The sequence below is a fragment of the Embiotoca jacksoni genome, unplaced genomic scaffold, assembly GCF_022577435.1.
Source record: "Embiotoca jacksoni isolate LCO1_2020_lvr unplaced genomic scaffold, fEmbJac1.0.p SCAF_32, whole genome shotgun sequence".
Lineage (NCBI taxonomy): Eukaryota > Metazoa > Chordata > Actinopteri > Embiotocidae > Embiotoca > Embiotoca jacksoni.
This window is the reverse complement of record NW_027185384.1, coordinates 1,564,047-1,589,993: the sequence shown is the minus strand read 5'-3', so window position 1 is coordinate 1,589,993 and position 25,947 is coordinate 1,564,047. Positions and strand designations below refer to the sequence as shown.

Sequence of the window (25,947 nt, the reverse complement as noted above, 5' to 3'; positions counted from 1 at the left end):
TTTAGACGTATGTACACAATATACAATGTTTTCATACAAGTGTAAAAAGGAAAATATTATCTTTTGAATGGTAGTAAGATGATATAATTAAGATTTAAAAAAAAAAAAAAGGAAAAAAAAAAAAGGGGGAGAATTCACTCTATCAGATTCTGGTTTTTTTTTCTGTATCTGAGATGTGAACTCACAAAAGGAGAAAAATGACTGCAGTGACGAGGTTGAAATGTAACAAACACCTTCACTTAACAAAGAGAACTGATCATTTGTGGGGAAGAGAAATCCTGCTGGAAGTCATTTCATATGTTTCGTAGTCCGTGAATATTTACTGCTTAAAAATGAAAAACAGACAGCAAGACTTGGCCCTCAGTGACGCAGACTGTCGCACTGACAGGGCAAGAGTTCAGTCAGTGAGTTGGAACACTGGGGTGAAGCGGTTTGACCCGAACAAGACGGGATAGTCCGAGTCGCAGACCCTGACCTGGAGACTTCACTGCTGGACTCTGGGACGACGTGGGACTTTTTCCAATTTGAGCTGGAAAGAATAACAGTAATACAGTGCGTTTTGGAGTTACTGGAACACACTCCATCTGTCTCTAAAAGTCCGTATTAAAGTATCAGTGCTGTGGTTTACTCATACTGCACCTGGTGGGATCCACTTGGCCACTCTGCCCCCTGGTGGGCTCAGAGAGACTGCAGGCTTCGAAGTGAAAACTGGGGAGGATGAAGCCGGAGTTTTTGGTGCAACTTTGGCTGTAGGAGGACTTCTCATCGGGGTGGAAGCTGCTGCGAGACAAAATAGTTCTCAAAATAATGACCAAGTGGGATTTCAACTGCAGCCAAATGCTGAGTCGTCTATGATGAACCTCAGGAACGTACCTGCTGCCTGTGATTTAAACTTTGATGGTTTGGATGGTTGCTTTTCTTTTTTAGAAGCCGGAGTCGGTTTGTTTTTGTCATTCTTGGTGACTTTCTCCTTCTTCTTAGTCTTGTTGGCTTTCCTTACTATAAACTCCTCATCTTCGCTCTCATCTGGTTCACTGAAATCTTCATCGCTCTCCGATTCTGGAAAGGCATTATTGTTATTTTAATGACACAAAACCAACGTTGTCTTTTGGAGCGATGAAAAAGTGATTACCTGGTGTGAGTTTGGGTTGATAGTCCTCATCTTCATCCTTTTGTCTTTGCTCCTCAGTGGCTTTAGAGGCAGCCTTTCTTTGTGCGGATGAGGCAGGTGACCCTTTCTCTGATGTGATTTTGTCAAGACCTGAAGAAAACCAAACATTCAGACAGCTGCAGGAAAAGAAATCATACTAATTCCATCCTTATCAAGCAGGATTATATTCAAACAAATATATTTGTCATGTGTGAGGACATGATATGTGCAGTAAAATATCTACAGTGGATAAAAATAGAGGAACTTTACCCATGATTGCACCATTCACACTGCAGTTGGACAGGTGCAAAGATGTTGGATCTGTGTTTTCATCTCCTGGGAGTTGAACTCTGATATCACCTGAATAAATTTAAGAAGAAATTAAGGTGACAGATTTTCAACTGTAAACAACCTGATCTGCATTTTACAGGCCACAGCATACATACCTTTACTGGTGGGAGACTGGTCCTTTAATCCATCTGCATTATTGAGCTGCGAAAGTGTGATGGCGGCTTCAAGATCTCTTTCATACACTTTTCCATCCAGAGGTTGTCTGCGAAAATGAATTCATGTTGACAAGATTCAAGCCTTGTTGTATAAACAATGTCCTGTCCTGTGAGAGATTTTCAACTTTTAGTTTACTCGTCAAACACCTTAAATATGTATTATATATAAATAAATAAATTATCCTTGGAACAACACCAAACTTGTAGGTGACCTGAAAACAAAGAGAAGCTCACATCTTGCTTATAGGCTTATTTTGAAGTCCTGTTTTAAGTTGATTGACAGGTTATGGGATCAGCATGACGTCATTATAATAGAAGTGTTCCTGATGCCGTCTTTTGCATGGCGTGACCTAAAACTAATTGTATTTCCTTGAAGGTTAAAAGAAGGTCACTCTTCCCTGAGTTTACACAGAGCAAAAAACACTTCCCACTTTGAACTGTTTTTTTTCCTATCATCATTTTTTGCGATGTTACCTTATAGACTGGTGTTTTGTCTATTATATATTTCATATGCTACGAAAGTACAATAAACAGATTAGGTTTTTTTTTTTTGTGTGTGCAATAAAGTTTAAATTGTTTTCTCTCAGTCTGAGCTGGTACACGTCATCATCATTTTAAACGTCTTGTTGTACATCCACCTGCTGCTGTTCTGGCTCGGTGGGGATTGCGAGTTGGTCTCCCGACCGGACGACTTGCTTGATTTCATTTGTTGCTGTTTCGCATCCTCCCGGGCCTTTTTGCTGGGCGGTGCCATCACACAGGCAAAATCTTCATCTGTTAAAAAATAAATAAATAAATAAATAAATAAAAAAAGAGAGGGAGAAACTTGAGATGTGTTCATCTAACTATTTTACATCTTCTGGAAATAAAGTGAGTCTTAAGGAAGAGAACAACACCAATAGGCGCAGTAAATTGAGTAGAAGTTAGACTTTAACTCACCATCATCAATGTCTTTGGATTCACAGTAGTTCAAAACCTTTGTCTTCCTGTGTGTCAACAAAAAAAAAAAAAAATGACGTGTTCGCATTAATGGGAGTCATCAGGTCAACTGGGAGCATGAATTTGGATTAACACAAGTATTCACTCACCTTGATGGTCGGTCCATAGCTTGTGAAATTAAAGAGATGATGACGATTTGTTTTTTTTAATTCAGTCACCAATAACAAACATTAACGTCGCCTTAGCTGTGACGTCAACGCTAATGTCTGCCAGGAGGAGCCGCTAAACTATCCGAGCTTAACTTTGTCGACAGCTTGAAGTCTAACACACACGCCGGTTGTGACAAGACAGAGAAATGTGTTTGTTGTAGTTGACAAACACGTTAAAAAATACCGAATTAACGCAACTTCAGGGACCGAGTAGCGCGATGGAGCTCGTCTGCTCTGCTTTCAACCAGCCCGCCTGAACCAATGAGGAAGTGACGTTTGTTGACCAGGATGACGAAAGCCGGAACAATCCGACGAAAACAAAAACAACAAAATATCTAGAAAAGATATATCGCTTGTGTAGTAATGTACTCGATACTACAAAAAACGTCAATTTAATCAAAGGATTCCAATTTATTTTTTTTCAAACGTGAAACAACAAAAAACAAAAAAAAGTGTCGAATCTGCTTTTGTCAAATAGGTTGGTGCTAGATTGGATCAGCTGGACGGATGCCCCGCTGTGATTGGTTGTTACGTTCTTAAAGATTCCTCTTATAGTATCACGATATATTAACTATTTCAGTGCGTTTTATTCCAGAAAACAGCTTTCAGGAGGGTTTTCTGATCAATCGTGAATATCTTTCTTTTAATCTAACATGTTTCACAATAAAAAAGGGCTTTCTAACTGCTGAAACGCCAGTTTTGTTGTTGTTGTTGTTGTTGTTGTTGTTGTTTGAAACCCATACAGGAAGTGTTGGCGTTTTTGTAATGCTGTAACTTTAACAAAGTAAACGGTAGTGGATCAAAATGAGGCTTGAGTTTATGTCTTGAATCAATCAGGACACCTCAAATGTCAATATGACAACTCTGACCATTCATTTGTTTGTATCTGGATCTGGATTGTTTTGAATCTTCAAGCATATTAAAAAAAAAAATGGAAATGAATTTTAACCAGATCAAGAGAACTTTCCGGTGCGCTCCAGCAGCACTCCACCTCTGAAGATTACCTTTGATTACACAAATCAAACTAAAATCACCCTTCGAGACTACAGCATTTATTTCAGTAAACACTGATGATGAGGACAACATATGTTACCTGCCACCTGCTGTCATTGTGCTTTCTCTTCTTCAGAGTAAACATTTCCACTTGCCAGTAAAAAAAAATAAAAAAAATAAAAAAAGGGACATTTTGAGACACTGCATGCCCACGAGAGTTTAGAGTAGTTATTCATCCCACATGCTGCCAGATCTAAGTTTGCCCAAACTCACATGTAGGTGTGTGGAGGGGATGGGACTTAAAAAAAAAAAAAAAAACATCACTAACTTATAAATTAAATAGGTAAACAAGATTATCTCCAAAAATCTCTCCAAACATATAAACATGCTTGTAGATATATTTCTTCTAAAAAGTAAAATGTATTTTTCTTTTTTCAAACTGAGTCAAAATATTTGTGTACTTCCAAATATATATCATCTGTCACCTGTGATGGATATATTTAAAATAAAATCCAGAAATGTGTTATAGCTCTCTCTCTCTCTCTCTCTCTGGACAGTTTTTTTTTTCAGATTTGATTGTGACATTGCACAAAGCCATCATCGTATTTATGAATTCTTTAAATAGAACAACAAAAGTGATCAAATAATGAAAACTGACTGCTGCGGGTCGCGAGTCCAGCAGATGGCAGTATAATCCTGACGCTTGAGGGCCCCCGATCACAGAGGTCCGCAGCCTGACCGGCTGATTGACATGAACCTGACATGTCCTCAGCCGCCCAGCCGCCCACACGACGGGCGGAAGCAATCACGGCTCCCTCTGAAGTGCAGCAGAAGAGAGATCGCTCCGCTTTTACTGGACTTCTGAGAGAGCTGCAGGGTTGTCATTTTCCAGCGTGTGAGTGGGTGGCTGTCGGCTGCGGTTTGTCACGCAGTGGACCTGGGATGCTGATGGTCCGTGTCTTCGGGAGGAAGACGTGCAGCCGTGGGGCCAAAGGGCCCTGCGGTCACGCATTCCTCAACTCCTCCAGCGCTGCCTACAGCCGTGACTAAAATATCAGATCCAGTCACTGCGGTCACAACATCACGCTTCCATTCACACATATAGATGTTTTTATTCTGTATCTGTGACGACAGCTGCGGTAAATAGGTGACTTTTAACACCGCCCGGTCAATCATTACATTACAGCCCCATTCTCCACATGTGCATCTCTTTTTTAACAACATCTGTTAGGTCCGGATTTATGTCCCTGCCGTGGAAAAATTGCTACGCCTCCACTCGGGACACTATATGTCCCCCCGATCACGTGACCTCTGGTGGGGAACAGTGTGTAATATACATATTGCTGACAAAACTAAAAGCAGAAATGCCCTCTTACATTACGACTCTGGTAAATGTTATGTTTTCAAATTTGTCCTGAGTTAAAATTATGGAGGTTTGTGATGTTACATATCCCTAAATATCTAACTAAACGTGCATATTGTACATTTGGTTTACATAGCTACAATTACAATAATGGAGTACAATCCTCCATGAATAAATCTTAAAGCAGCTATTGTATTTTATTTACTTTGAATTGCTAAAGTGCCAAGGCTGTTATTGTAACTTCAGTCAGCAAAATACTTTTAATTCTGTTCGGTCCATAATGCCATTTTTTTTAAAAAAAAAATCTCTTTTCTAAACATACCATTAAACCCTATCCTGATTTTAACTAAGGTTTTTACTTTATATCATTTTCTTACAGTACCTGAATTAATTGGTTGGGGTTTTTTTTTTGGACAAAGTTGATTAAATAGATTAAAAAAAACTTATTCATGCTAACTTTTTTGTTGGTTGGTCAGTTTGCTCCCCAATTTGGCCCAGACTCACAGATCTCAACAACTATTGGATGGACAGACATTCAGTTTGTATTGATGTATTTGTATTGATGTCCCTGTCTGGATGAACTATGACCTCTTGATGCCTGAACTTTGTTATTTGCTTTAACAATTTGCATTTATAGCATAATATATATACATATATAAAAAAAAAAATCCTGATATACACATTTTGTTTTTGGTCACATGTTGTAGCTAAAACAGAAGCTGATCTTCATCAGACAAACCACTAAACCTTCCTGTTTCGTTAAAGTACCTGAGCTCGGAGGGCATCGAACCTCTGGTTAAATTATGCAGCAGCCGAAACGTCTTTTGTTTCCTTAAAAGCCTCGATCACATTTTGTATTTTTTTGTTATGATCTGCTGATTGTTATTGTTGTCATGTAGTAGTAGTAAACATATGACATGTCGGTGACAGCACAGACAGCCATTACAGGTGGACATGTAAAACTCTAAAAGTCCAGGAAGTATGAGGCCAGGCTCTTCTTTCTAGAACTTCCTTACGCCAAACATTTATTTAGCCTGGTCAGATCTAATTTTTAAACAGTATAAACTTGTCACAAGTTGTGATATTTAACAAACCCGTTATGGTTTTTTTCTATCTGTGGCACCAGCAGGCGGTATTACCAGGCTATTTTGAAGTGAGACATGCAGTTGGCCTGGTTGGCAGTCGTGAGGTCATCAGTGGTCTTAATTTGAGCTTGTTAGTTGGAAGTGGTCAGGAGGCAGTTTTCCCCCTCAACCACTGATGTGAATGCCATCATTATGCACTGTATAGCATCTGTGAGTGGTAGTTTGTGTGAGGCTCTCTCAGTCCAGCGACGATGCCCCTGTATGGTTGTTCCGCAGGCGGAGACTGCAATGTTGTTATTTACATGCCACGCAGGGCAAAGGGAAAATAAACCGCTTCTTTACTATTGACATATTTTAGGAAAAATGCAAAAGGTTGTCATGTCCTGCGTGAATAAGAAGTAAGACTGCTGCCAATGTAATAAAAGTACAAGAGAGGTGATTTGTTCCTACTCGTCAGAAACTGTGTTTCTATGTTGGAAGCTGGAAGAATTTTTAGTTCTCCATAGAGACAAAATGCTCCGTCAAACAGAAAATTAATTGTAAGGGGGCACCTGCGATTTACAAGCCTCAAACTAAATATGTCTAGATGAGGCTTTTAGTGTTTCGGATATCCGGCGGTGAAGTTGTGTCAGCGTGGTGCTGTTATTGTATCCTAGAAATGGCCTCGCATCAGATGCCTTCAGACATGGGGCAGCGGCAATCACAGCGCAGCCACAGCAGCCACGACTTCAGCCGGAGAACCAGAGTGGGCAGAGAGATCTGTCAATCAGTGGCTTCCGGAGTTTGTTGTCTTAGACTTCGTCTTCTTAAGTGCATGCTTTGGGAGAGTTTTTTTTTTTTTGGAGTACACATGCAGCAGCCACAAAGCTAATTGTAAGGGAGATGAGAGACCGCAGAGGAACAATCATGAAGAGATTTTAGGAAGTGTGGGCAGAACAAATTTTAGTTGAGAAGGGATTTTATGAAAGACATGTCACAACCCAAAGTAATACAAAATGTATTTCAGGTCTGAATTTAATTTTCGCAGTTAATTGTGGTTGCTGAAGGCATTATAGTGTCGGTCTGTCAGGTTTAAATTAAAAGTAGCCTATATTAAAACAGTAATTCCCAACCTTCCTGGCTTGTGACCCTCATCACAATTTCTGGCTTTATATTGCGTTCATGTAATTTAGGAAGGATGGTAGAGATGGAAAAGATTTCAGTGTTAATGACTTCCTGTCAAGTCATTTCATGACTTTTGTGATGGTCATGTGAGAATCAAAATACCGTGCATTCACAGTGTAAGACAACATCCATTACATTTGGATTTATATTCGTGACTATATAACACTGTAGTTGTTGTAATTACTAAGTGAAGTGTTTTCAGGCTGTTTTGAGTGTTTTTTTTTAAACAATTCCTGGTTGTAATTTTGACTTGGATGCCAATAGAAACAAGTTGGAAACTTGTAATTACAAAAAAAAAACAACCTCCAATATGACATGAATGCACACGGTATGGCTTTTGTGAATTTGTCTGATTTTAAAGATTTTTTTTAGAGCTCTAAAATGGTGAAATTATCCAGAAGTTGCATCATGGGTACTGCAGGCCAGCTTCTTTTTTTTCTTTTTTTTTAATCTATCTTACGATAGACCGTTGATAACAATGCCAAATCACTGGAGGAATCTTTCGGTCATCTGGTGACTTCCTGATTTTTCTTGGGACCTATTTTATCCCAGTTTGAGAATCCCTTGGCAAGTAACAGCTTAACTGAATAAGAGTACTCCAGTAGGGGAGCAAAAGATGAATAAAAAAACACATTTTTACAAATTCTTATTTGCATAATCATCATGTCAAGACTTTGCTGCTGGTGTTTTGGGGCAGCGTTATCGACAATATCAGGTCCTGGATAAGGAACATTTGGGTGTTGACAAGACAGTAGGGATATAAACAGCATCAAAGGGCCGGCAATAATTCAACGCTGCCAGTTTTACACCGTGACACCATTCAAAATAGCATCTGTAACGCAGCATTGTTTCCTGCACTCCAGCATGGCACTTGAAGGGCACCCAGGGAGCAGTCTCATTAGGGTGACCTTTGAACAGGCGGGTCACTGGCAAGAGGATACAAGCACATGAGATCTCTGTGACTTGTGTCTCATCATGCCAAGGAGGCAGCACTCTCACTGTTGCCTCATTTGTTAATAGATCGGCTACTTCAGATTCTCTGTTGTGCATTTCCAACAAAGTGCAGTGCACACGCCGGTCTTTAAAAGCTAATAAGTGTCCGTATACATCTGACAGCAGCAGGCTCTCAGTGCACTTGAGAGTGACTTTAGTTTCCCTACAGGGAGTAATTCTGGCCAAGAAACATGTAACCTTCGTCAGTTTGTAAAAAAGAAAAAAAATTGTCACAACTTTTCACAGTAAGATTATTAAGGAGTGATGAGTGGGTTGCCTAAAGTGGAGGTGAAGAATCTCGCTATAAATGGTAGCTGTCCTGACAACCTGCTTTTTTTTTTATTTGATATTCCTCTGAGATATACTACCTGCAATGCAGGGGATGACACAGATTTCTCTACTATGTTTAGCCGAGCACTTGTACAGCACATTAAACATCTTCTGAAGCTAATATGCTTTTATAAACACTCACTGAGTCAAGATTTGTGCTGGCATCCTATGCAGGGAATTCATGTTCCAAACAACACTTCTCACAAGTTTTGTTCAAAGTAAAGTGTCATTGATCTTATTCAAACCACTTGCCAGCTTCTCAATGCTGCAATGCAGTGAGTTATCATCCCTCAGACAGTGACAGGATGTCCTAACACCTGTGCGACACCAGAGGGCGATGTCCTCATGTGGGCTGAGGCGAAGCAGGAGCACTTTTCCACACTGAAAAAGGAAACTTGTAACAGGTTTCACGGCTCTTCTCCAGTACATTTTTTTGTTATTAGGCAGGTGTCTGAACGTTGCTCCAGGTTTACTTGTACACAAAATTCACTACAGTCAGTGATCTACAAATTACCACTAAAATAAAGAGTATAATATCTACTTCTAGAAGATAACGAAATGTACTAGAAAAATATGAATAATGTTAAAGACGCAATGCATGACACTCTTGTCATTCCACACCTGCCCACCAGCTGTCACTGTTGAGTTTTCCACCTCATGTCATCACCTGACTAATTCATTCGCTCACACAGCTGCTCCTTTTTCTCAATCAGCTATCAGTCGCTCTCTGTCAGGTTATCTGTGGTGCCTTGTTGCTTCAGTGTTTCAGCCTTCATTCTGTTCTGGCTGCTGCTACCAGTTCTGGTGCCTTTCGATTGGCAGCCTCTGTTGCTGTAATCTATAAATTGGTGGCAATTACAAGTTTGTTTTCTTAAAACATGTTCAGGAAGGAGGTGGCTCTTCAGTATATATACTGTACATATAAAAATGGACGTAGTCTCCAGGTCTAAATAAAGGGCAGTACTACTAAGGGCCACCAGAGGCTGGTTCCAAAAAAAACCTCTGGCTCCAATAGACTCCCATTCAAGTCAATATAGCTTTACACAAGATGTCATGGTGCTATTCGTTAAATTCTCTCCTTCTGATCAGTATTCTGGTAGTTTTTCTGAGAATAATTCTAGCATTGATAAGATATCAGGACTCAAACACAGGTATGTATGGGGCTGTGCACGGTTTGATTGACATGGCTGGGGTGCACTCAGGTTTCCAGCCAGAGTCACCACTTCCTCCCCTCCAGCTCATCCAAATATGGTCACTTCTGGCTCCAAAAAAACATGGCCAAAATACCAACTTGAGGGTTTAAAATGGCAGTTTCCATAGTAATGGGTGACTTAGCAGTGGGTTGGCGCTTGATCTCAAGTCAAAACTGCTGACTGGTTTAAGGAAGTCCACTGGTTGAAAATAAAATGAAACAAACTCATTGTAGCTCTCATTTTTTGGCACCCAACTGAATTTCAGTACAGCAAAAGTGCACCTGTTTCCTCTTGTGGTACTTGTGAACTTTGCTTCAAAGTGTCACTTGAGGTTTTCCACAGTGTCTCAAAATGTGTAATAAAGAGAACTGTTGTGGGTAAAACAGCTCTCCACTGATTCTTCTGGATCTTTCTTGAATGTCATTTGTTGTTAGTCGCTCTCCAGGACAGGCAGCATGCCAGAACCTTTGATCAACTCCTTAGGGGTTTAGGTTTCATCCAGCAGGGTCCGTGACAAAAATAAATGATCTGATCTTTGTTGTGCTGGCAGAGTGACAGCAGCTCTGTCCAGGATGACTCACTCGCTCAGCAGTGGGCCATTCCTGACGCTCTCCTCTACCCATCAGCCAAATTGCCTTGATCCTCTGCTCATTGCCGCCTCTCGCCCACCCTCGCGCTCGCTCCCAGTGGAGCAAGGTGGTCGCATCCTCGGGGCCGGCGGCACGGTTTTCATCCCACAGGGGTGAGAACGTGCAAAGCAGTGAGCAAATGTGCTGAGAGAATTCCTCGCATTCTCCTGCTCGGTCCTGGTGGCCTGGTTTGGTGTTGGGTTCCTGGGAGAGAGGGAAGAGGAGCCGGGGGAATCGGCAGCCGACTCAGCAGCTGACACCTCCTCTGATCTCTATCTCTTCCTACAGCCATAAACCAAACTGTCTGACTTTTCAACATGGCAACCACATAAACAGAGCTTTCCTCGTGGCCTCCACTGAGTCTGCCAGTTTTTGCCTTGAAGGAGCGGTTGGTTATGGTGAGGATGTGGCAATGTACAAATTTTACCCTCAATGTTCCCATCTCTGGTATTTGGACTGGTGCAGAGGAAAAAACAAGCTATATTTGCAGCTTTCCAAAATCTGTTTGGAAAAAAAAAAAGCTGTCCCATATTGAGTCCAATACTTAATATTGCTGATTCAATTCAATTTTCTTTTCTGTAGATGTTCACAGAAATGTATTTGATATAATGTTTTTTTTTTTTGGCAGGTGTTATTGCATTACAAGTCTTGGAGCAATGGGCTGAAAGTCCAATTATTGGGCATTAAATGACACATAAACCAATACATGCAATATTAAGTGCTCTGTAAAACATAGATCTTGGCAGTTTTCTGTACCTCATGCTAAAGATTTGTAAATCAACAGCCCTGCTGAGCTCACACTCTTCAGGGTAACACGCCTCAGATGTAAAGCTTGCAAATCTGTTAGTTCACCGCTGAATAGACTTTTACGCATCTTTCAGCACTCTTGGGATGAGAGCGAGATCACTGAGCTTAACGGGGGATCAATGGTCATGATGTGAGGCAATCTACTGTTCACTATTCAGGGGGCACAAACAGTTTTGGCTGGACCACCACAGCGATCCTGATCCACATTATTTTATTCTTTTGTCATTACCCTGCATTCATGACCATTGGTGAAGGTAGGACGGTAGACTGACCAAGAGCTTAGCCTCACCCTCTTCATCACTATTGTCCGGTACAGCAACCACACTACTACTGCCGCTTCTTCCAGCCTAATGACATGCAGTGTTTCATACACTGACCAGCCATATACGAGGTTTTGATTCAGTCTTGGTTTCTTTTCACAAAAGAATGATCATTTTGTTATTTGAATGTTGTAATGTAGTCTCAGTCACAGTAAACCCCAGTTGTATTAAATTTGCTGTTATAAATGACCAAAAATATGAAAATTCTCACATTTGAGAAGCTGGAGACAAACAGTTAATCAATTAATTTAGCAGTTATTGCAGTTTTACAGGAAACAGGTAGAAAATAATTCCAAATATTGGCATAACATACTTTTTGTGAATTATGATTTAATGTGGGTTGCTGTGATTTTCCGGGCATGCAGTAATAGTTTCTTCTCTCTGCCTTCTGCTGTCCTGTATTTGCTTACTGTAACTACCTCGGATATTTGGCTGAACGCCTTAGTGGTAGTCATCCAAACAATGTGATGACAGATACAGTTGGTCTTTTTTTTGTTTTAAAATCCAGTGTATAGCTCACTGACACAAGCACAAAAATTGCTGTGTCATTGTTTGGGATTTGAAAAGTCACCTCTGCCTTGCTTCTTTTCCCCTTAGTCACTCTACGCCCAATTTAGCAGCAGACACATCTTTCTCTGCAAGGTGCGCAAGCCGTACCCTTGAAAAGATATTTTTACTGGGAACGCTCCCGTCTGACTGGCTTCTCTTTGTCTTTCCTGTACTGTCCAAAGCTTGACAAAATAACAAAGAAAGAATCAGGTTTCTGTCCAGCTATTGCATGTCTTTCACTCACAGTGCATGTCAGTTAGTCAGGTTCCCACTGGATTTGCTGCTTCTTTCCATGTCACGGATTTACAGAGCAACAAAGGAAAAGAGCATAACCCAGTGCAGTTTTTGGCTGTTGAATTATACATTAGCTGTCTCAGCAAAAATCAGAACCCCAAGCTCCTTTCAGGGTGGTACCGTTACTGTTCCACAAGCCCGTGCTCTCTTGGATTGAAATCCAATTGTTCTGAATCGATCATTAGATCGCTGTGCTGCCAACTCAATAATGTAAAGTTTTCTCACTTGGGTAAATGGAGTTATAACGGTTTAATGGTTTAGGGCAGGAGATTGATGAAAGCTATGTCTGAACAACAGTACATATACTATTTTTTTGAGCCATGCTCAAAAGCATCCTCTTTGGTTCAGACCTAAGTAAGTCTACAACTACATTATTGATTGCCATGAAATTTGGTGTAGATGCTCATGGTGCCCAGAGGATGGACCTGGATGACAGTGGTAAGCCCCTGATTTGTTTCCGTAGGGCCACCAGCAGGTCAAAATTTTAATTTATCCACTGCAATATCTCAACATTCATGTTCCTAATGACTTCAGTGATCCTCTGGCTCGTCCTGCCACCTGTGTAAAATGTCTCCACATTTACTGGATGAATTGCCTTAAAATTTGGTGAAGGCATTCATAATTGCGGATTCACTGACTTTTCATCTAACATTTCATCTAACACCATCTTCAGGTTAAAAAAAAAAAATTTTGTCCAATATTTTGGTTTATGACTATAATAAAACCTGTACTATGTGAAATTGTAATCCTGTGTCTTTAAGGCCTGCAGCTTTGGTGTGTTGTCACTCCATACGCAGTTGGACTGAGTATTATTGCCCGTCTATGCCAGTGATTCTGATGTCATGCCAGAGAAATCCCCTCTCCATCCCCGGGTCTCCCCAGCTGTTGTTTCAATATCGTCTTTTAAACCCCATGTTAATAAAACGGTGATTGAAAGAGCTTTGCATCCTCCTGTATCCAGTTACTTACACTTTAGTAATATGCACAAAAGCTGTTTGTATAGCTATTTCCTCTGGTCTGGTTTTCTGATTGATGTGTGTGTGTGTGTGTGTGTGTGTGTGTGTGTGTGTGTGTGTGTGTGTGTGTGTGTGTGTGTGTGTGTGTGTGTGTGTGTGTGTGTGTGTGTGCACTAAATAGATCCTATAATTGCAGAAAAGACAGCTGACCTGACAATAGTAAATTGCAGACACTTTTCTCGAGCTTGAGTCTCTAGTTTCTGTGTCGTCTAATGTTTTCAGTCAAGGAGAGTCTATAGAAGAAATCAATTTGCTGTGTTATGTGGGCAAGTTTCCACCTACCTCCCTCTGTCCTCTTGTTGCCCCACTGGGACTCAGTTACACTTTATTTCATTTTTATTGTTTGAGTCTCTTTTGCTCAAAGACAGAGCTGAAACGATTAGTTGATTAAATGACATAACAGGTTATTTGATTATTTTTCATCGCACTCCTTTTGTGGTTCTAGAGGTAGTTTTCAAAACTATAACCAAGATGATGCTATAGTGATGTCATCAACTAATTTTTCTTTATTTTATCTTGGGCTCGAGATTTTTATTCGAGAACGCTTGTGCATTCTGAAATCGATATAAAATAAATACAAATCTTGAGCCCAAGATAAAATAAAGTAATGTGTAATGATGTGTAATGATTGAAAGATTTGAGAAAATTTGAGCAAAAATGTTATTTGATAATGGCTTTTACAGTATCTCCTGGTTTCCCTTGTCTTTAATTATAATATAATATAATATAATAATATGTTCTGTATATTTTGAACTACACAGAAAGATGTCACCTTGATCTCTAACTTTTGAGGGTCATTTTTTTTTTTACTACTTTCTGATATTTTAGTGACCAAACTTAAAACTATTCAGTAATTAATTAAAGCCCAATCTTTGTCAACTTTTACATTGTCTTCTCTCTGTATCACAGCAGACAAATCACATTTGTAAACTTAAAACAAGTTAAGTTAATAAGTCTGCGGTACAGTTTTGTTTAGTTCCGTCAAGAAATGCGTTTGCTTCTGATTTTTGCATTTTCGGAAGGTGTCATCTCTAAAGAGCAGCCTCAGCATCACGCCAGTATAACAGTATTAGCTGAATTAATCTCAACAGCTCAGCACAGTCTCATTAACGGTGCCCACTCTCCATTGATTAAAGTTCCACCCTGTCAATAACCCAGTAGTTTTGTCTATTCAGGCTATTGGTTGCCTTGGTTTGCATAGTCATGTGCTTACACAGCAAATGAAGAGCCTGTCTCATTAATTTGCTATACTATGTGCTGTACTCTGTCTGCTCCGCTGGGACTTAAAGGACCTGCTTCTCTCCTTCACTTCTCTCTATCAGTGGTGTTTTAGAGGGATGGTGTCCTGGTTCCAGAACTATCTGTGATTTGTTCAGTGAATTAAGTGGTGGTTATTTGCATTTGAAACTTAAATAACGAAGTGAAACATAATTAATCAACAACAAATCACAAAGGTCCACTAACATTCTGAAAGAAATAAAACATATGGTGCCACTTGGGCTAGGAATTAAGGATTTCGTTTTCCCACAGATTTATCTTGCATATATAGTATATTCTTTTTGACAGGTTTAGATTATTATTATTTTATTGTTACCACTTTAGATCATACAAATGCTATCAGTTAGCGAGCTTTCATGAAATTAATATCCTGGTAACATGATCGTTTTGTTATTAATTGTTCAGCAAATTAAGAACCAGATATTTCCCTCAGGAGTTGGTAGAGACCAAAAGCGAAGCTAAAAGGGACTCACTATTGGATGTGGATGTGCGCCAGAAAGAAAATGAATCAGATAAACTTAAACTGTCATAATATGTCACACAACTTGTTTCCACTTCCCTTGAGGAGGCCTATAAATCAGTTACTGCATGTTGAAGTGCTTGTTCCACAAATGTGCTCCCGTGTTAGATTATACATAATATTAATGGATTGTTATCACCAATTTATTCAGCATTTCAATATATGAGGTTACGGTGGAGATCCGTTTTTTGGGTTCATCTGTAACAGTGTGGAATATTGTAATTTAATAACAACAAATGTGAATTATTTGCCATTTATAGATTATGCATTTTGTGAGGTGATGTTGACAGCGTAAACTATATATTTAAATATATAAAAATATATATCTGCTATTTATAAAAATAGATTTTTAATGGTTGTCAACATCTGTAAATACAAAACTGTATATATGTGGCCATTTTCCAAATATCCTAATATTTTGAGTTGTATATAAAATGGTTTGTTTGTTTGTTTGTTTGTTTTTCCATCACTGGTCGTATTCCTATAGCTGTGTTTATCAGTAACATGTCCTCTCCGGTTGCTAAGGTGGGCCTGAGGCTCCCTGACAGCAGAGAGCACCTTAGGGGCCTCAGAGCTCAATGCTCTGTGACGTGCTGGGAATTCCCCCGAGCCTCCGTCTCCCACCAGCACCCTGCAGGACGGGATGTAAACAGGGACGTAAAGGAGGAAGCGTGAACCCCGTGCTCTCAGCCTTAACCGTGTTTTATCCATATTTTAGATCAACACAAAAACACTTTAACCCCAAGCAGTAAACGTTTGATGAGGGTTTTTTTTTTAAAACACTGTAATTGTATTTCTGCACAGGTACAAGGACCTTTTGATGAATTTTAAGAATTTAAAGACATATTTTTTAATATTACATATGTTTTACAGTTCTATACGATATTTATCTGCTTTTACAGCTCATGAGTATTCATATTCATAAATGCATTAACAAACAGCAAAATCTGCTTATAACTGCATTACAGTATGCTATGAACCATTTATTAAATATTTATACGTATAAATGTATAAATATATATATAGCACAGAGGAAACCATGTCAATTTGGTGAAATGGGGTCTTTTAAGGGCAGTAAAGAAAATGTGGCCATTTCTCTAAAATAAAATGATCCTTTTTCCCTGATTATAATCATCAACCGCAAAGATCTCTGTTCACATTTCTATATTTGTTGACCTAAACTTGGTGGGTCAAACTCAACAATGCCATGTATTTGATTCATGCAGCTTATATTTTTATGTTAGGTGCAGGGTGTGTTACTTACAATAATAACGTGCAATATGACCAGGCAGAATATTTGGTTGTGTAAACTTCCTGGACAAACAGCTAAGGAAGTGTCAGACAGTATTGCTACTTGCTCTCCTGTGACTGGCTGTGACTGTTTTTACACCTTCCTTCTAAATAAGGCAGCAGGCTGCCAGGACATATGACCACCGTCCCAATTTGGGCTCTGGACACAGTATCCATCCATCCATTCGATGATTGCTCAACGCCAATGAAAGTCAAACACACACACACACACACACACACACACACACACACACACACACACACACACACACACACACATTCTCTCTCTCTCACACACACACACACACACACACACACACACACACACACACACATTCTCTCTCTCTCTCACACACACACACACACACACACACACGCGCGCGCGCGCGCGCGCACAAACCCTCCCCTCCCTCAGGTCTCCCATGTGAGCAAGTGTTGGGTCAAGTCAACTCAGTCATTTAGAGGAAGAAATGAAAAATAGGTTAGTGTGCCTTCAAAATAAAATCACGAAACATAACGACTTGGAAAGTGACGGGGACTTGCACCTCTAAAATCTTTTCTTGTTAATTCATAGACTGCAATCTGCCTTTTACATACATTTTGTGACATGAAAATGACATTGGTGAGAGATGGTGCCAGGCCTATAAGGCTGCAAATACACTCGTGAATAATCTGTCCGTTTTTAACATTTTAGCCAAAGAAAAAAAGCATTAAGTTCACATCATATGAATTCATGTTGAAGCCCAAGATGGTCAGCTCTATTTTGAACGAGCATGTACCAGTATGTTGCAATTTTTGTATTTCTTACTTAGTTATGTAAGACCTAATCAAAAGATAAATCAGAATTGTTCTTGTGATTTCACCTAAATTACAATTCTTTGCTGCACAAACGAAAATTGTATTCAGCTGTTGTGTTTAGTATCCATCCATCCATCTATAACTTGATTTAAATTATGTGCCTAAAAATCAGCACAGGCAACACTGTGCACCTGTATTTCTATTTTTCCTACTTTATTATTCAAGCTAAATTTGTTTGTATTGTGTTACTTTTCATCAAAATGGGTGACAAATCAAAGGCAGAAAAAGTTTAAATGTTTCAGTTAGGTAAAATTGCTTTATAGCTTATACGTTAATCCAAGAGCTTCGGGAATTGAGTGAAGCAGGAGTAAAAATCGACATAAAGTGTAATAGTTACACTGGAGGTATCATACGTCCCAAAAGACATTCCATCATTTGGTGTTTTGATTATTTTGGTGCAAAACATCCCACCTGTATTGATTTGGATTGAGTTTAGTGATTGTAAAGACCATGGCATATATAACTGACATCATTTTCATATTTATGAAACCGCTTGCACTTTATACATACTCAGCTTTTCCTTAAATTTGTATTTTATTTAACTGGGTTTAAATTTTGTAAGATACAAGCTGATGCAGGGACTCAGTGGAGTGTTAGATACTAACTGCTGCATAGTCACCCCGATAAGGCTTTTATTTTGAAATGTGCCATAGGAAATGCTTCTTCTCATTGCATCCTGCTTCGTCTAACGCTGATGTGAAGATGCAGCACCCCCCATCAGTCCTATCAGAACTGCTGCTGCTGCCAGGGTCCTGTAACTCTCTCCTCCTCCCCATCTCCTACTTTTGATAGGGGGGTGCAGCAATGAAGTCACAGTGATGTCATATTAGAATGTGAGAGTCCGTGGCAAGGTGAGCTGGTTTTGCGGTGAGTGGTGTCCCCTCCACGGCCAGCGTTGCCTGTACAGAGGCGCGGAGCGGCGAAAGATGATCATCGCCACCGGCACCAATTCAAGCTCCGACGCGCTCTCTCCCTCTCCTCCTACTCAGATCTCGGGCTATGGGGCCTTGATCTGCCTTGATCCCAAAACAAGCCTTTACCACCATCATGCCAAAGGACAGAAAATAAGAAGATTTGCATTTTTAGGGCAGGTAACTTTAACCACGTGCCCCAAAGGTAAACTGGATGGCCATTGCGCAAAGGAGCCACTACAGCATGTCCAGCGGGGTCAGGACGCACTGGACGCTGCCAGCAGTAATTGTACTGTGGACTTCTCTCTGGGGGATCGTTTCATCTTATCCGATTACAAGCAGGACTAATGTGACTTTATTGGAAAAGAAGTGGGAGACCCTCTTCTCCCGCTCCTATCTGGGTATTACTGGGGGGAAATCGGAGCTAAACTGGGAGAGTGACTATTTGCAGGGCATCAAAAGAGTGCGACGACTGTACTGCAACGTGGGCATTGGGTTTCACCTGCAGGTGCTCCCGGATGGCAGGATAAGCGGTGTACACAATGAGAACCAATACAGTGAGTTGCATCCGGCCCAGCAGCGGACCCAGAAAAAGAGCGTAACCCTATGCGCTGGCCGTGTAAAAGTTAGAGCCGGCCACTTGTCTTGCATGATATTTAATAAGCGGTGTCGGCATGGTTGAAAGTTTCCGAAAGCAAAAACAGTGCAGTGAGCCTTGCATCCGTGCAGTGCGAAATATGCTCCCAAGCCAAAACCATGACATGAATGCTAGAGCCAGTTTAGACGCTAACTTATTTTTACCCTGCGTCCCCTGCAGCAGGACACACTCATATCCCTCTCAGCACGCTGTAAACTACACTCATAATGTCGAACATGCAAATAGGTGATCCTGGCAAAGTGCTAATTGAGCAGAGAGCATCATCCAGTCGCAATGCACCTGCAAGGTTACACCCATCACTGCTGCAGAGGCCAGTTACTCGACTTTGTCCCCAGTCGCAGTGTGACACTGTCTTTGCTTACCCCTAACATTATCTTTCGTTCAGGTCTAATAGAGATCTCCACCGTGGACCGAGGAGTGATCAGCTTGTTCGGGGTGAGGAGTGAGCTGTTTGTCGCAATGAACAGCAGAGGAAGGTTATACGGAACGGTACGTTTGTGCGCAACTCCAGAGGTTCTCTGTCACACATCTTGCTGAGTGTAAGACGAGTTCACGTAGCTGCTGCATCTACGACTTTATGAGCACTGTTGTGTTATTAATATGCCCCGATGATAGGGGGGCTTCACAGGGGGGGGGGTGGGGGGGTCCATGAAGGAGAAAGCTTCAATGCTCAAATCTTCTGTCGTGTCAGAGTCTGTTTTACGCAAGTAAAAGAAGCAATACTGCAATACAACAGTACTCGATTACAAGTAAAAGTTCTGCACTCACAGCTGGTCTGAAGTAGAAGTACACAAGTACTCAACAAAATGTAGTATAAATACTCTTTCTGCTGCAAAATGGCTCAGTCAGTGCACATTAATATAGATTATTCAATTATTCTGACTGATGTGTTACTTTAATCTCCATCTGTAATGTGGCGGTTTAGAGGAATAAAGTAGCTTGAAAGGAAAAATACAACAAAATATACAGTACTTGAGTAAATCTACTTAGTTACATTCCACCTCTGGAATATTTTGTCTATTTCCCAGAAGCTGCTCAGTAACAGTCAAACAGTGAGCACTTGAATCATCATTAAACACCAGTGACAGTCTATACTGTGAAAGTAGGTCAGTTATGAGATGCTGTTTAATGCCTTGGATGGCAAATAAAAGACAAGTGTTTGGGTGAAATTCGTGTATTTTTAGGGACGGCTGACATCAGTAAAACGTTCACACTCAGTTACTTCTGGATCGTGAAAAAATGGCATTGATATTAAACTCATTAGTGTTTATGTTTCATAATGTATTTATTCTTGATATAGTATGAAATTGATATAGTATGAAATTGCTGTCCTGCTAATTTGTAATAACCTTCTCAGTCTTATTTTGTTTAATGAGAAAGAGACCAACATGTGTCTCCTGGTATAAAAAAAAAAAAGTAAACATAAAAGGTTTACTTCTAAATTTAGAAGTTTAGATTTCAACTTTACAATAAAACAGCTCGGTGGTGAACGTCAGTAAGCTACTGCTTGACACTTTTAGACTTTTTTTTTTCATTTAGTTCTCCTATGTGTTAGCATTTAACATTTGATAAGTTTAGTTTCTTTTGTTAAATTAAAAAAAGGGGTTTTAAGGAAAATATATTTATAATATTCAAAGTGACTAAAATATTGCTGCACTACATTTTATATAGGCAGATAGTTTTACTCGATTTATCTGACAGCTTGAGTTCATACTTTGCCAATTCAGATAATAAATACAAAATATTATGAACTATTAGATTACAATCCATTATTAAAGATAAGCTGCCCAGCACTATACAGTTACAATCAGCCCTATTTTCACCAGCTTCAATTTTACAGGAATGCTTGTAAATTATCCAACTGTAGTTACAGTGCAATCTCATATATTGATTCTGGAATGGGCCATTCTGTATAATGGGCCCATTTACTTTTGGTACTTCAAGTATATTTTGATGTTAATACTAATGTACTTACACTTAAATAAAACTTTGAATGCAGGCAGGGTATTTCCACACTGTAGTATTCCTACAAAGTAAAAGATTTGGGTTCTTCTTCCACAACTAATTGACACTGGTATACAAAAAGAAGTAGCTTTTGTGATTGTAGTCGATGGTGTGAAGTTACATTTTGTTCAAATGTGGTTAAATTATGCATTTTATGGAGGACAGAGTGTACTTGCTAACTTGTCTGAACCAGTGTGTGTATTGTTTAGCATTTGATAATAGCTCAATTATTACTTGGTGGCTCCGTCAGAGTACCTGAGATTTTTTTTTTATGAGTTCAGCAGTAAAAGCAGGAGGCTGGTGTCTGCATTTGAAAAGGGCATTTCTTTTGCAACAACATGCCACCTCCTCCTGTTTCCCTCAAAGCACGCTGTCGAGGCAGGCTGTTTGCCAAAGTAAAGGTCACATGGAAACCATGCATATGTTGTGATGTTCATCGTGTGTCATCCTGACCCCATTTTTCTGTCTTTCCTTGGCTTTTTCTAGAGGGTCTTCAGGGACGAGTGCAAGTTCAAGGAGACTTTGCTGCCCAACAACTACAACGCCTATGAGTCTTTTGTTTACAAGGGCTTCTACATCGCCCTCAGCAAGCATGGCCGCGTAAAGAGAGGCAACAAGGCCACCACCGCCATGACTGTCACACATTTCCTCCCGCGACTATGAGAGAAACTGGCAATAACTCAGTAATTTGCACATGTGGATGTTCTTCCAGGTAATATAGAAATGCATAGTCATGATATACACACCCATGGACTGCGAAAGAAAACACAAATATTTATTCTGTTATATATATGTATATTTGGATAGCTATCTTTGTATATGTATGCCATACTGTGCTGCTTATTGTTTTTATGGACGGGGGGAGTCGAAGCCTTTGCCTGTCTCACTTTACCTTGGTGCTTGCTGTAACTGAACTACGTGTCACTTCCTTTTTTGAGATGGATGATGAGCTATATTCTGTGCTTTTGAAGAGTGAAATGAATACTTTTTATTACCTCAAAGAACCACTTTACTAGATTAAGGGATGCATGGACTTCTGCTCAAATATCCGCTAAGTTTATCATTTCTTTTAAACCTTTGAGCGCTTGACGGTTCCCTGCTCAATTATCGATGTCCAGCAGTGGGGGAAACTTAAATGCACTACATTTGCTGCACGATTTAAAGGTGCCTTGGTGTTCCCACTTGTGGCCCCCTTAAACTTGCATGTAAGAGACACCCGCTGGAGTCAGAAATAGGGCTGACACTCCGCAGAGGGCCTCAGAAGGGGGGGTGGGGTTGACTATCTCTGGTTTATTTTCTTTTCTGTAATTAGATCGATTAAGTAATAAACAATCTGTGGTTGAGACCAGAGAGCGGTCCGCCATAGAGGCTGGCACAAGGCCATAAGTTTGACTGTGTGGCATTGCCAGCAAATAAACAGGGTGGAATACATATCTAGCCCAGCATGGAGAAAATTGTTGTTCGGAGCTGGCTTGCGTCTGCACAAGAATGGACTGAGCGGATAGAATGCATAGTAGAAATGTTCCCGCACAATGTCTTGGACAGAGCTCACACAGTGAAGTGGGCTGCTGTTTTGGAATTGCAAAGCTTTAGCTGCTGCTGAAAATGATGTCTACTGTCCACGAAACCAATGGAATACAATGTAAATAGTTGCAAATGTAAAAGAAGAATTCAGGAGCTTTTTTTAACGCTGCTTTGTTGCAGATGCTTGAACGAGGCAAAAAAAAAAAAAAGAAAAAGAAAAAAGAGAGAGTTCAGGCAGCACAGTGAACCATCGACGATGGTGCCTAAATGTTTTGGTACGAACCGTTCCCCATACGTTTGTCTTTGTGTGTTTGGTGGAGGATGCGCGAGCCCTGGGCCACTTCCCTTCTTCGCCTGTGTTTTCTGCAGCAGCACTGCAGTGGCAGCGAGGTGTTGGGAGCTGGAGGCAAATGGTTTTAAATGCAATTAGGGATGAGTCAATCGTGCGCTTCGAAGGACTAAAGGACAGTGCAGTTGGTGGACTGGATGCACTCTCTGGGGTTTTTGTTGCTTTTCAGCTTAATTTTGTACATTTGAGTGGCTAAACATCAGTGTAGAAGGACGGGAGGTAAAGTTTAGGTGTTCATAGTAGCAGTTGGTTCACAAAGTTGAAGCTGTGCTTTACAGACTCACTGTTAATATCCACAAATATCTTGTTACATATTCCAAAGATGTTTTTCTTGCCTCATTGTGAGAATTCCTGAGAGTCTTGCAGAGTGCATCTGCCCTTGTAGCTTCTGCAGCTGTTTACTGACAAAAGCCTGCAGCTCGCTCCAACATCAGCCTTCATCCCTTGTTGTGTGAGGGGAAGCATGACTATTTAAATCCAGGAAAGACGTGAGGGACGGAGCCGGCCTGCTGTCTTTGTTGTTTGTCAAACCCCCTGCAGGAATGTGGATCTGCCAGGATGACAGGCAGCTTCCCACATACCTGAGCTCCACCACCACCACCCCCCACCTCTGCCTGTCTCTTACCCCTACCCTCACCCCCACAACTCACCCGCTGTAGGCAGGGACCTTGGGATTCCAGCTGTAACCCAGGAGCTTCCTCCTCTCCTTTCAGCCTTTTTTAGTTCAAGGTCAGAGTCATGGACCGGCCTTGGCCCTAACCCCAGTGGCCAGGGTGGTCTGCCATATGGGTCGGACCGTTTCCATGGAATAGGAATTTAAAGGATCTTTTGACACAGAAAACCCTTAATTTTATAATCAAACACAGCGTAATTTTGTGAACTGATGGCTCTACAGTACTGATTGATACAAAACTTTAGCACATATAGTTCCCTGTCTGCAATAGTTTTCAAATAACCCGACTTCCTTCTATGAATTTAGTGCCCCACTTCTTTAAAATGCAGCTCCACGACATGCAGTCCACTCCCCTTTCCGAATACTCGTGTTGGGATATTTCTGGGGAGGGGACATCTGCAGAGTTAATGCAGTGGGTGAGGAGCAGAGTCACGCAGAGCTGCACCTCGCCACTCCTGCTGCACTCCAGTCCTGCAGGATGGCTCCCCAGCCATCCTGCAGGACGTGCCCTTTGCTGCTGCTGCTGCTGCTGCTCTGTCCTGCCCCTCAACCCTGATCTCCACATACTGACACTATCACCTGCTGCTCAACCGTCTGTGACGCACAGATTGGTTCATAACAGTATTCTTCTCACACGTAAATCTCTTGTTTTTGTTCTGAGGATTCTTTTTTTTTTTCTTCTTACGAGTGCTGAGGCTACACCGCAGAGCAAATGTAGCTCAAAGATTAAAAACAAATAAATAAATAACAGATTTGTTGCTGCCGTAGATGAGGCTGCATGCGGTACCACTGATGTACATTTCTTCACGGGAATAAACCTTCATCATTTCTGGCTGAAACAGCAAGCAAAACACAATCTACATTTTCAGCATTTTCAGCTGAGGAAGGTGTGGAAGTGAGCACTTCTCCTCCCCACCTCACAATCAAGATGTCGGACGTCTCTAGTAGCACCTTATTAAGGACATCTTGATAATAAACTAGCGTAAAGAAGGGAGTTTTCTCACATTTTTCTGTTAAGAAATAAGAGTTGGACGTATGAAAGAGGGGAAGTTTGTGTCGAAAACAAAATGCTCACCTTTCAGCTTTGACCAAAAAAAAATCATTCAGATTTATCTGTTGTCTTTTTTTTTTCTATCCACAGCATATCATAGGTCAAATTTAATTAAGTCAAGGTGAGGAATATCTTTTTATTTATAATGTTGAATGTACTATTAGCATGCCTGAGCCCCGAGCTTGATCAGGGGTGTGTGCTTCATGTTTTTTTTTTGCTGTAATGAGTGAGCCTCCACTCTATTCCTCTCCTGTGTTCTCATATACCTCACCTTCTGCCTTAGTTTTGGTTTGCTGATGACCGTAAATTAAGAAGAAACAAACTTCAGTTTTTTGTTTCTGAAAACAGACAATGCTAAGTAAGGATATTAAAGTTTCTTCCTTTTATTTTTGTACGTATGTGCTGTGCACAGCAGTCTAATGTATTCCTGAGATACCAATAAAAGTTTGTTTTGGTTTTTTTTTAACTGGCTGCTGGTTAAGTGTCGTTCTCTGTCTAGCAGTGGTTGAACTCTAGATTTAACAGTGGTGGAAAAAAGTACTCAGATCCTACACTCAAGTAAAAGTACCAATTCAATCATTTAAAATGACTCCATTACAACTAAAAGTCATGGTTAGAAAAAAATGTGCAAAGGGATGATCAGCAAATTAATGTTCATTTCTCACATATGACATGATTATACGGGGAGGGGGGGACACTTGTACTACTTTTTCTCCGTTTTTGACTATATAATAGAGAGTCTTACCTCTTTCGGCCTTAAACAGTTATTCTGAATAAACAGGGTTTAGGAGAGAGATCACTCTTTGATGGGACTGCCAACATCTCATTGACTTCATTGCTTTTTTTGGATATTGTCACAGAGCCAAAATGTTGGGAACCACAGGTTTAATCTTTAGCCGTGCGTCATCATATCTAATAATTTGATCATATGCTAAATGTTAAATGTTTAAAAAGTAACCTGTAAATCAAAGGTTGTCGGGTAAAACATTTAAGTATAGCATTAATAGGAATGCTCAATTTAATTTCCTCTAAATTGTACATAAGTATGGTATTTGGTTAAATGTACTTTCCACCACTGTTATTTAGAGTATCTACCTTATATTTTCTGTCTTCTGCAAATGTTTAGGATTTAACTGCATTAAATTAGAATGGTTTCCTAAAATTGAGGTAATGAGTTTAATTCCCTGGAGAAAAATGTCATTTTATTTTCAAGAGAAGCTGTTGAAAGGTTTCCACAGACTCTGTAAAACTCCATCCTCCTATGACAACGTTTTTCCTGTAAAATGTAACT

General features: G+C 40.3%; 2 protein-coding genes across 3 annotated transcripts; one reads left to right on the top strand and one right to left on the bottom strand.

Annotated features, from left to right (window-relative positions):
* Positions 1-84: 84 nt before the first annotated feature.
* rad51ap1 (RAD51 associated protein 1) lies at positions 85-3,031 on the bottom strand. Of its 2 annotated transcripts, none has more exons than XM_069164893.1 (9): positions 2,745-3,031; positions 2,596-2,642; positions 2,295-2,430; positions 1,597-1,703; positions 1,421-1,510; positions 1,133-1,261; positions 874-1,059; positions 640-780; positions 85-529 (listed from the first exon to the last, which is right to left on the bottom strand). In XM_069164893.1, exons 1-9 carry the CDS (start codon positions 2,759-2,761, stop codon positions 402-404), a joined length of 981 nt encoding a protein of 326 aa, XP_069020994.1. In that variant the 5' UTR covers positions 2,762-3,031; the 3' UTR covers positions 85-401. The 2 variants fall into 2 exon arrangements, with proteins under 2 accessions (XP_069020994.1, XP_069020995.1); XM_069164894.1 differs by having other exon boundaries at positions 640-777.
* Positions 3,032-18,235: 15,204 nt separating this feature from the next.
* LOC138207503 (fibroblast growth factor 6-like) lies at positions 18,236-25,127 on the top strand. Its single transcript, XM_069164763.1, has 3 exons — positions 18,236-18,954; positions 19,441-19,544; positions 21,546-25,127. Exons 1-3 carry the CDS (start codon positions 18,612-18,614, stop codon positions 21,720-21,722), a joined length of 624 nt encoding a protein of 207 aa, XP_069020864.1. The 5' UTR covers positions 18,236-18,611; the 3' UTR covers positions 21,723-25,127.
* Positions 25,128-25,947: the final 820 nt, after the last annotated feature.

Coding starts and splice junctions, on each gene's coding strand:
- rad51ap1 (XM_069164893.1), bottom strand. Junction 1,704..2,294: donor CCGAGCCAGAACAGCAGCAG/GTGGATGTACAA, acceptor TCATTTTCGCAG/ACAACCTCTGGATGGAAAAG. Junction 1,262..1,420: donor TGTGAATGGTGCAATCATGG/GTAAAGTTCCTC, acceptor GGTTTTCTTCAG/GTCTTGACAAAATCACATCA.
- LOC138207503 (XM_069164763.1), top strand. CDS start 18,612: ATGGCCATTGCGCAAAGGAGCCACTACAGCATGTCCAGCGGGGTCAGG. Junction 18,955..19,440: donor ACACAATGAGAACCAATACA/GTGAGTTGCATC, acceptor TCTTTCGTTCAG/GTCTAATAGAGATCTCCACC. Junction 19,545..21,545: donor GAGGAAGGTTATACGGAACG/GTACGTTTGTGC, acceptor GGCTTTTTCTAG/AGGGTCTTCAGGGACGAGTG.